The 11,287-nt window shown below is 44.4% G+C and overlaps 1 protein-coding gene across 2 annotated transcripts in view; it reads left to right on the forward strand.

Moving 5' to 3' along the window:
• The window catches only part of LOC111979930 (beta-1,4-mannosyl-glycoprotein 4-beta-N-acetylglucosaminyltransferase-like), a 33,538-nt gene extending 29,323 nt beyond the window's left edge, over positions 1-4,215 (forward strand). For both annotated transcript variants that reach the window (XM_070449194.1, XM_024010625.1), the window contains exons 2-3: positions 227-482; positions 584-4,215. In XM_070449194.1, coding sequence (XP_070305295.1) covers positions 227-482; positions 584-1,900 — 1,573 coding nt within the window. In that variant the 3' untranslated portion in view covers positions 1,901-4,215. The remainder of the gene's footprint in view (positions 1-226; positions 483-583) is intronic.
• The last annotated feature ends 7,072 nt before the right edge of the window (positions 4,216-11,287 follow it).

Here is an 11,287-nt window from a genome sequence, read left to right on the forward strand (position 1 = left end):
TATTAACAATGGGTGATGAGGTAAAAGGGTTCAAATCTACTATAGGTCATGCTTTTTTGTTTCTTTATGCCAAGTTGTTGTTTTACTTTATGCAAATAGTTATTGATGAGCATGCATACAATGCCAAAACAACCGGGATGATTATGTGGGCCTAACTGTTAAGTAACTAAGGAGTTTGTAAACTTCCATTTAGCTAAAGAGTTTTGTTAATGTATCTGTTTTTCAGGACAAAGATGCGACGACACAAGGTCTTTCTCTTCGGCGCATTGGCCTTGTGTGTCCTCTCCCTGCTGCAATACTGCAAGGCCCTCCACCACATGCTTATGCTGAGAGAGCTGTATACCTCCTCCGTCAACCTCGAGGCCCTGGGCTTCCTCTGGAGAGGGAATGTTCGCTCAGACACGGGCCTGTGGGAACCAGGGGATGACCGGGAGGACCAAGGGAATGCGGAGGTGGAGAGACGGATTGGGCATGGTGGTGAGGTGAGGGGGCGGATGACACGACTTTCCCTATACATTGTTTTGGGTCTATATGACATTGTCATTGATATGTTTGATTTTCCTCCTATTGTTCTCCCACTCAGGACCCATGGCGCAAGGAGCAGCCTGACTCAGGGAATGTAAACAGAATGACGGTCACTCTCCCAGACCCCAAAGGACCATGGGGGGAACTTCACAAACGGAGCTTCCATCTTCGCGATGACCCCACCCCATTCTTTGCGCRCACCAAGTCTGGAGCATAYTGCTTCAGAGARGGGACGGAAATGGCTTYTYTCAAAGACSAYTYAGGACAAARGGYCCARGMASCMSGAGAGGGCCAGCGTAAGATCCTGCATGCACASCAAGAGGAACCCAAKTCAGCCCASGRGAAAWMMGCCYGGGGGAAAAGGCTGGKGAAGTGTATGTGTCGCCMAGGCTGGCACGGCCCTCACTGTGGCATCCCCACCATGGTGCAACACTCCAACCTGCCCACTAAGGGAAGTCTGATGCCCAGGATGGTTCCACGGAGGGTCATCAACGCCATTAACATCAACCACGAGTTTGACCTCCTCCACGCCCGCTTTCACGAGCTGGCCGACACTGTCGACCTCTTCCTGGTGTGTGAGTCAAACTTCACGGCCTATGGAAAWTCCAAGCAGCTGCACTTCCTGCGCCTCCTGCTTAACGGGACCTACAACTATATGCGCCACAAGATCCTCTACGTCTTCCTTGATCACTTCCCTAAAGGTGGCCAGCAGAACGGGTGGATCGCTGACGACTACCTGCGGACGTTTTTAAGCTATGACGGGATGTCCAGGGTACAAGGTGCCAGGCCGGATGATGTCTTCCTTATCAACGACGCAGATGAGATCCCGGCTCGCGAGGGCATCCTCTTCCTCAAACTCTACAATGGCTGGACGGAACCTGTGTCCATCCACATGAGAAAGTCCCTTTATGGTTTCTTCTGGAGGCAGCCCGGGACACTGGAAGTCCACTCCGCCTGCACTGTTGCCATGCTTTTCGCCGTCTACAATGGAGACGGGATATCACTGAGGCGCAGGGACTACTTCTCCATGCCGGGTTTCCGGAACTATCAGAGGGAGAGTGGACACATCCTGGTGCACTGGTCCATTGGGAGCCCCGTCCACTACGCAGGCTGGCACTGTTCCTGGTGCTTCAGACCARAGGGAATYTCCSAMAARCTMATCTCTGCCCAGAATGGAGACTTCCCCCGCTGGGGCGACTACGTGGAAAAACGAGACCTGAATTACATCAAGGGCTTGATCCGGACTGGGGGATGGTTYGATGGCTCGGTGGGGGAGTACCCACCCACAGACCCTAAAGAGCCTATGTACGCACCCAAATATCTATTAAAGAACTTTCCGCTGTACCGCTACGTACTTGAGAACCCATATGCCTGAATCTGGTAGAAAACCGGTGAGGATTATTTTCTCATTGTTGATTTCAATGGAAGGATTTTTAACTTCAAGGGGTGTTGTCTGAACACAACTATGAAAACTCCACCTACGCCTCTGATTTAAGGGCAATCTCCACTTCCTGTCAGAAGAAGAAGTAGCTAGTGGTTGAGAGGGGGTGTAATGAGTGACATCTGAGACTCATTCTATCCGATTCTATCCCTTTTCAATCACAATATTTAAATGATAGTTTAACAATCCTCAACGACAAAGGCCTCTTCTACTCCAGAGCATTCAAGGACCGGTTTACGTTTGGGACATGATGACTGTTGACTTTTGTACAGCTCCTAACTGTAGACGTGATGGCAGACAGGTATATATGTATAGAAGATCTATCTGATGATGGCCAATGGCCAGTGATACTGTAGTTTTCCCTCAGTCAGATCAACAATGTGCTTCTAGTGCCACCAGTTTTGCGTTTCCAGAGACCTTTATGAAGAAAGAGACCTGAAAAACGATCAGTGCACTTTTCCGTGGTGGTGGTGGTAAAACTGTGTTACTGTGCTGAAATGGTTGTTCGAACAACACAGGGAAATATAGCGGGAAACGGAAAGTCGGTTTTATATTGTTTAATACAAATCCAGGTTTCCCTCACTAATGTGGGCTTATCTTAGCCGTCGCTTAATTTGACTACACAACTTTCTCATAGCCTTCTTGTAAACAGATTGTGTATGGTTTACAGGTGAATAAATGTGAGGCCAAAAAGAATATGTAATTAGAACCGTGGAATCATGCCAAGCAATTGTCACATTGCTTTTAGACATTTCTGTAATTTGTATCCGTTGTTCATTGAGAGAGAAAATTCTTGAGAAACAAAATCCATTTCTTCTGCTATGGTCTAGTGATTCACATCACGTCTGGTAATTCAATCTGTTCTAGACACTCAACTTGACATGCATATAAGACAACGCAATGGTTTCCTTGGTTTCGTCCTTAAAAATGGATTACAATTCTTCAACAACCAAATAATGAACATGATAATAATAGTCCTACAGATCTGAGGGACATATCCCCTGTGAATAGGATGTATAGCAATGACAATTATGAATGTATTAATGCTTAGTTAAGAAACAACAGACTGTCTGCCATCAATCGGATCAGCCTTCGATACGCTGCAAGTAATTTGCTCCTGCCTGAATTACAATAGATTACACAGAGGCCTATTCAACAGAAACCAGTGCGTCAGCAAAACTAAAACTAAATAATTATGTTGTGAATATCTTAGTTTGTTCTTGTTTCGCACTGCAGACATTGTTTTGTTGAGTAGCTATATGAATCCAAACCTACTGGCAGTAAAAGCAGTAACAGGACGACATAAAGACATACAAAAGTGCATAAAAAGGAGTCATTTATTAGTATACTTTTACTTAAATGTTGAGTCATTTATTACATGTATTACTTTATTAATCCTGCATCTTTATTTCCAGATAAACTTACAATATTAGGAAGGTTAAGACTGCTGTTCACTGTTGTTAAATCTTTGATAGATTTTATGAAGCCATGATCTTGACCGCATGTCAATGTGGACACTTTTGTTCAGGATTGGCATTAGCACTCCTTTGGCTTGGGAGAATACTTTGGGAATAAGGGGATAATAATAATTTATTGGTGTATTGACAATGTTTCTCTTGGGAATCTGATGCTTCGTTGATTGATGCTCTGACTTGCAGTTTGCACACATTCTCTCATAGCCTTTAAAACGACTTACTCTGAACTCAGATACACCTCTCGTTCCTCAATCCATGTTTTGATTATTTGTGCACTCAACTTTTAAACTCCCTCTGCCCTATTGTGTGTGTGTGTGTGTGTGTGTGTGTGTGTGTGTGTGTGTGTGTGTGTGTGTGTGTGTGTGTGTGTTGTGTGTTGGTGTGTGTGTGTGTGTGTGTGTGTCTGAATATGTATTTTATCTATCTTGTTAGACATTATTTGTAAGGTGCCACTTTTCGATATCTTTCTATCTGGAGTCCACATGATGAAAAGTGGGACTTCCACAGTGGCTACATTTAAAGGCCAGAATCTCAGGAATCTTAGAGAATGGCATGTGAATGGCATGAATGGCAACTATACAAACTGCACTGTTGTTTAAGGTCCACAGCATGTTTACAGCAAAAAAATGCCTTGGATGTTGTAGACTTTGCTTTTTTAGGGGGAATTCTTTTGTAATTGCTGGATGGTGTCCAATATTTTTTGTACAACTATGAGGTACTGCTCCTGTGTTCTAACTTAAAAAATGTATTGTTGAAATAAAAATCAATAACTAATCTTATGTGACTTATTTTGAATCTTGTGCAAGTCCTGAGTCTTTTCCTTCATCAATCATTCCACTATATATTTTTATTGAACTAGTACGTCCCAATGTGGGTCATTTTTTCAGAAATAGCTGTTCAGTTGACAAGAGTCAAAGTTAATGTGTTTATTACCTAGCATTACCTACATACTATACTACACTGTAATTACACTGTGCCAGCCCAACGACCATGTAAAGACACAGGTGTTAATTAAGGACACGTTTTGTTTCACCAACTTGTTTCAAATCCAAAAGTAATTATCAGAAAACGCATTACTAAGGTACCTCTTGAGTCTAGACAGGAATACCACACTGCCAGTGACTCCGGTTAGGTCTGTYTTTCCTAAAGCAATGTATAGCGAGACTGGATGCCTTCTCCATGCCTGAACTCTAGATGGCCGTCTATAAGAAAAATATGAATTTGAAGGAAATAATTCTGGGAGATCATTGCGGCAGAATTGACAGGGAAAGCATAGGAGTTATCATTGATATGGCTCTCTTTACTGTAACATGGGACTTTTTATTCAGTACAATTTTATTGAACCCTTATTTGACTTGGTAAATTGACTGAGAACACATTCTCATTCACAGCAACAACCTGGGGAATAGTTACATGGGGGGGAGGGGGGTGAATGAGCCAATTGGAAACCGTTTAATGTCCCATCCATAAAATGGTATCCTACACATTTTTATTTATTTATTTTTATTTCACCGTTATTTAACCAGGTAGGCCAGTTGAGAACAAGCTCTCATTTACAACTGCGACCTGGCCAAGATAAAGCAAAGCAGTCGAAAAAACAACAACACAGAGTCACACATGGGATAAACAAACGTACAKTCAATAACATAATAGAAAAATATATGTACAGTGTGTGCAAATGTAATAAGATGTAGTAAGATTAGGGAGGTAAGGCAATAAATAGGCCTAATAGTACTGTGCAGCCTTCTTCATCGACCTGGCCAAGGCTTTCGACTCTGTCAATCACCACATTCTTATCGGCAGACTCAACAGCCTTGGTTTCTCAAATGACTGCCTCGCCAGGTTCACCAACTACTTCTCTGATAGAGTTCAGTGTGTCAAATCAGAGGACCTGTTGTCCGGACCTCTGGCAGTCTCTATGGGGGTGCCACAGGGTTCAATTCTCGGGCCAACTCTTTTCTCTGTATATATCAATGATGTTGCTTTTGCTGCTGGTGATTCTCTGATCCACCTCTACGCAGACGTCACCATTCTGTATACTTCTGGCCCTTCTTTGGACACTGTGCTAACTAGCCTCCAGACGAGATTCAATGCCATACAACTCTCCTTCCGTGGCCTCCAACTTCTCTTAAATGCAGGTAAAACTAAATGCAAAATCCCCTGCAAAGGGCTACTATTGACAAGAATGAGCTGTCAAAGACAAAGGGGATGGGGGAGGTTTACAGACAGATCTTTGAGATGAGGAAGGGAGTTTTGGTTGTGCAAGGTTGTGCTTAGAGACAGTAAATGTATTGTTGAGTATGAGAGTGATTTAGAGGTACTATTTCTCCTTATTCTCCCTTTACACAATAATTCCTACTGTGTAAGAACTGCACTCTTAAGACTTTTCACATCTTCTTTATCCCTCCAGCCCATTCACTTTGTTGACTGATCTTTCCTCTCAGAAGCAGCTCCCAGTGTCCCTCATTGTCCCTAAACAATATGCTAGCCGTTCCCATACAGTGGACATCTTTACCAACAAAGGTGTGTTGCTCTAAGTCCCTTCCACAAAAAGTGTAAAATGCTAACACCACAACCATGTCTTTCCAGGAGATGTGCAGTACCAGCAAATCTTCTGCAAGAGGACCAAACAGTTGGTGGTTAAGAAGCCCTACCACACTTTTGTCAGAGTCTTATTTAGCTGGCCGTTCACCGCAGAGAGGACAAGACCATTCGCCATAGGCACAAAGAGTCTCAGCTTCCCCAGCCCACCATGCCGAACACCATTACCAGTGTACCGAAGCCGGATAAAGGACTATGGCTGCGTTTACACAGGCAGTCCAATTCTGGTCTTTTTTTCATCAGATATGTGAAAATATCTGATGTGATTCAAACCAATTAGTAGAAAAAATATCTGAATAAGACCATGTAGAACCACCCTAAAATAAATACTCATATTTTCTATCAATCTTCTAAAATTGCCTGCCTTTATGGATTCACAGAAGATGCTTATATACACTGTACAGGGATCTCTAGCTTCATACAGATGCTAGACATTCAGATATGTACAAAGAATGTTTATTTGTCAAAATCTAAAATACAGAGGAGTGTACACTATTTAATGCTAACTCAAAAAGAGAACTGGGTATTCAACAATAATGTTATATGGTAAAAGTAACATACAAAAAAATTGTATGAACAGTGTAGTACAGTTCAGTGTGTCCAAGTGTGTCTCTACACTTGAGACACAAAAGTACAGTGAACTGTAACTACAGATTATTTCACCAGATAATGTGATTTACCCAAAGACTTTTTGTCCTTTATTAAAATAAACACTTTTTTTGCTCCATGAAGTAATCCAGGAGTTGGGTGCAGTTGAATCAGTGAAGGTAACCTGTAGTGGACTTGTTGATATTTGTTTGTGTTTCTTCTGACCAGAGTGAGCRAGTGCTCCATGTCATGCAACTTGTGTCACGCCCTGACCTTAGAGAGCCTTTTTATGTCTCTATTTGGTTTGGTCAGGGTGTGATTTGGGGTGGGCATTCTATGTTTTTGTTTTCTATGTTTCTTTATTTCTATGTATTGGCCGGTATGGTTCTCAATCAGGGACAGCTGTCTATCGTTGTCTCTGATTGGGAACCATACTTAGGTAGCCCTTTTTCCCTCCTTTCAGTGTGGGTAGTTAACTTTGTTTGTGGCACTAATGCCCTGTAAGCTTCACGGTTGTTTTCTTCGTTTGTTGTTTTGTTGGCGTCATTTTCTAAAAATAAAAGGAATATGTACGCTCACCACGCTGCACCTTGGTCTTCTTCCAATGAYGGCCGTGACAGAACTACCCAYCACCAAAGGACCAAGCAGCGTGGCCAGGTGAGGCAGCCGAACACGGGATGGTCGGCGGAGCCGAGGATGGAACCAGAGCCAGTCGGGGTGAACTTGGAGGGGARCGAAGGTAGTGAAGCAGAGACAGTGAAGGAGTTGATGGGGAGATTGGAGGAGAGAGCTATGAGAGAGCTACTGTGTTGGTGCATGAGGCACAACATTCACCCTACGGAGCGTGTCCTCGGTTTGATGTCACCTGAGTCAGCTCTCCATACTCGTCCTGTGCCAGCCCCACGCACCAGGCCTCCTGTGCGCCTCCCCAGCCCTGCACGTCTTGTGCCAGCTTGGCGCTCCRTACCTCCAGTGCGCCWYMACAGCCCGTTGAGTCCTGCGCCGGCTTTACGCACGGTTTTCCCAATTCGCCAGGAGAACCCAGTGCGGCCTGTTCCAGCTCCCCGCACGTGACGGGCTAAAGTGGGCATGCAGCCAAGAGGAGTGGTGCAAGTGCTAAGCACCAGAGCTCCAGTGTTCCCCCACAGCCYGGTTCAACCTGTGCCTGCGCTCTTGAGGTGCCGGGCTAGAGTGGGCATTCAGCCTGGAAGAGTGGTGCCAAGGCTACGCACCAGATCTCCAGTGCTCCCCCACAGCCCGGTTCATCCTGTGCCTCCTCCACGGACCAGGCCTCCAGTAGGTCTCCCCAGTCCGGAGCCTCCAGCGACGGTCTACAGTCCGGAGCCTCCAGCGACGGTCTCCAGCCCGGAGCCTCCAGCGACGGTCCCCAGCCCGGAGCCTCCAGCGACGTTCCCCAGCCCGGAGCCTCCAGCAACGGTCCCCAGTCCGGAGCCTCCAGAGACGGTCCCCAGTCCGGAGCCCTCAGAGATGGTCTCCAGTCCGGAGCCCTCAGCGACGGTCCCCAGTCCGGGGCCCGCAACGAGGGTGCCCAGTCCGGGGTCTCCAGCGACGGTTCCCAGTCCAGAGCCTCCGCCGATGATCCGCAGTCCAGAGCCTCCAGCGATGATCCACGGTCCGGTTCTACAAAGGCGGAGGGATCAGCGTAAGGAGGGGGGGGCTGCATCCAGAACCGGAGCCGCCACCGAGGGTAGATGCCCACCCGGACCCTCCCCTATAGGTTCAGGTTTGCGGCTGGGAGTCCACACCTTTGGGGGGGGGGGTACTGTCACGCTCTGACCTTAGATATCTCTGTTTTCTTTATATTTTGGTTAGGTCAGGGTGTGACGAGGGTGGGTATGCTAGTTTTTGTATTGTCTAGGGTTTTGTATGTCTAGGGGTTTTGTAGGTCTAGGTAATTTGTATGTCTATGGTGGCCTGATATGGTTCCCAATCAGAGGCAGCTGTTTATCGTTGTCTCTGATTGGGGATCATATTTAGGTAGCCATTTTCCCTTTTGTGTTCGTGGGTTCTTGTTCTATGTCTAGTTGCCTGTCTGCACTATTCATATAGCTTCACGTTTCGTTCGTTTTGTTAGTTTGTTCAGTGTTCTTTCTTTAATAAAAGAAGAATGTACGCATACCACGCTGCACCTTGGTCCGATTCATATAACGAACATGACAGGGATATACATGGCTGTGACAATAACCAATGAGAATTATCTTGGGAGATGATACGGTTGGCATTTGATTGTGAGGAATTCTAAGTCAGGTGAACAGAAGGACTTGAGTTCCTGTATGTTGTTACATACACCCTTCTTCTTCCCGGAGAGATGTTTATTCCTGTCGGCGCGACGCACAAAGAATCCCAGTGACTGTACCGACTCCAACAGAATATCCCCAGAGTGTAACGATCGTCTGAAGAAGGTGTGGACCAAAGCGCAGCGTGGTAAGTGTTCATGCTTTTATTTCAACTGAACACTAATAACAAAAATAACAAAAATAGAACAACACGAAACAGTCCTGTCAGGTGCAGAAACACAAAACAGAAAATAACTACCCACAAAAACCATGTGGGAAAAAGATACCTAAGTATGGTTCTCAATCATAGACAACGATAGACAGCTGCCTCTGATTGAGAACCACACCCGGCCAAACAACAAAGAAATACAAAACATCGAAAATGAACATAGAATGCCCACCCAAATCACACCCTGACCAAACCAAAATAGAGACATAAAAAGCTCTCTACGGTCAGGGCGTGACACAGAGATCCATGTTTCCATGAAACAGAGTATCTTACAATCCCGGATGTCTCTCTAGAAAGCAACCCTTGCCCTAATTTCGTCTACCTTGTAATCTAGAGACTGGACATTAGCAAGTAATATACTCGGAAGCGGTGGGTGGTGTGCGAGCCTCCAAAGTCTGACCAGAAGGCCGCTCCGTCTACCTCTTCTGCGGCGAAGTTGTTTTGGGTCAGCCTCTGGAATCAGTTCGAATGGCTTGGGTGGTTTGAACAAAGGATGCGCTTCGGGAAAGTCGTATTCCTGGTCGTAGTGCTGGTAAGTTGACGTCACTCTGATATCCAATAGTTCTTCCTGGCTATATATAATAACACTTAAGATTTTCTGGGCTAACAATGTAAGAAATAATACATAAAAAAACTAAATACTGCATAGTTTCCTAAGGACTAGGTCGGCATCACATTCAAGCTCCTTTCCTGACTGAGATCAGAGACAGATCTACCTTGCAGCTGCTTGTATTAAAGATTTCCCCATTATACTTTATATTAGTCTCTGCCTAATCTTTGGATTGAGTTTTCCATGAAAGTATAGTGTAGGAGCAGATAGGGTCAAAGTAGTGGAATGGTGACATGGGTTTTTAATGAGTGTAGGGTTAGTTGCAAGCGTGTTTTTTTGTATATTTTTGGGGGGAGGTTMATTTTTATTTTTGTAGTTTTTATTTTTCCCTTTTTCCCATTTTGTATCAAGTATAATGGATGTACATTATAGTCCAGTTGATAATACAACATATTGGATGCCAACCACCATTAAACTCCAAAGAAGAACAATAAAAGAAGTAGGGTGTATCATTTAGCACAGAAGCCTGACCTGCCTTCCTCCTGGGCAATTATGCGTGAAACACATGTCACTGTCCTAGAAATGCCTTGGACATGATGAAAACAAGCCCAGATTCCCCCATGGTGAAATCCCCCTTTTAAAAGGTACTTAAAATATATGAATCCACAACAGAAAACGTGTAGTCTAGAGATAACAAAATCTGCGGATGTGAGAAAAGGGACTGATAAACCTGTTTCAGAATGCAGTTCATGTCACTAGATCTAGAATTCTATTTCTATGGTGATATTGCCTTTGTGACATCAGTATTCAAAACCTAAGTGTTGGTCCTGTGAGTTCGCATTGATGTTGTGAGTAGACTGCTGTCCATAACACAGACAATGAGCTATAATAAGAAGATGTGAACCCATTAGGGAAATCAATCACCGCCCAACCCTCTTCCTGGAGATCTACTGTCCTGTAGGTTTTCAATCCAACCCTAATTTAGCGTATCTGATTCAGCTACCAAAGGTGTTGTTGAGCAGCTAATTAGTAGAATCAGGTGTGTTAAATCAGGATTGGACTGAAAACCCACAGGACGTAGATCTCCAGGAAGAGGGTTGGGCAGCCCTGCCTTAAAGTCACAAAATCTTCACGGTTTCTCAGTTTAGTTTCTAATGATTCACAACAGAAATATTCCCTTATCTCTACTAGATSGTAGCAGAGCTCTGAGGTGAATTTTCCAGTGGCGTGCAGACTACACTGAAAGCACAAGTTCTGTCTATCTGAATAATTACATAATTCAGCGTAAAAAAAAAATATATTTTCTGTTTTACAGTTTGCGAGCAAACGCACACACAAAATTGCACAGTGGTAGGCCTACTTCTGCTGACTGTTTTGAATAAGAATTTGAATTTATTTGACTTCATTTGAATTACCTGCGCTGTAAAAAAATGAAAAGGTAGGATAGGATTGGAGAGGATTGTGAGTTTGTGAGTTTGCTCAACTTTCATTAATCAAATGTTGAGCAAACTCACAATCCTATTGCAGCTGGCTGCCTTATGATCAAATGTTGAGCAAACTCACAATCCTATTGCAGCTGGC

This window comes from Salvelinus sp. IW2-2015, linkage group LG20 (assembly GCF_002910315.2).
Source record: "Salvelinus sp. IW2-2015 linkage group LG20, ASM291031v2, whole genome shotgun sequence".
Lineage (NCBI taxonomy): Eukaryota > Metazoa > Chordata > Actinopteri > Salmoniformes > Salmonidae > Salvelinus > Salvelinus sp. IW2-2015.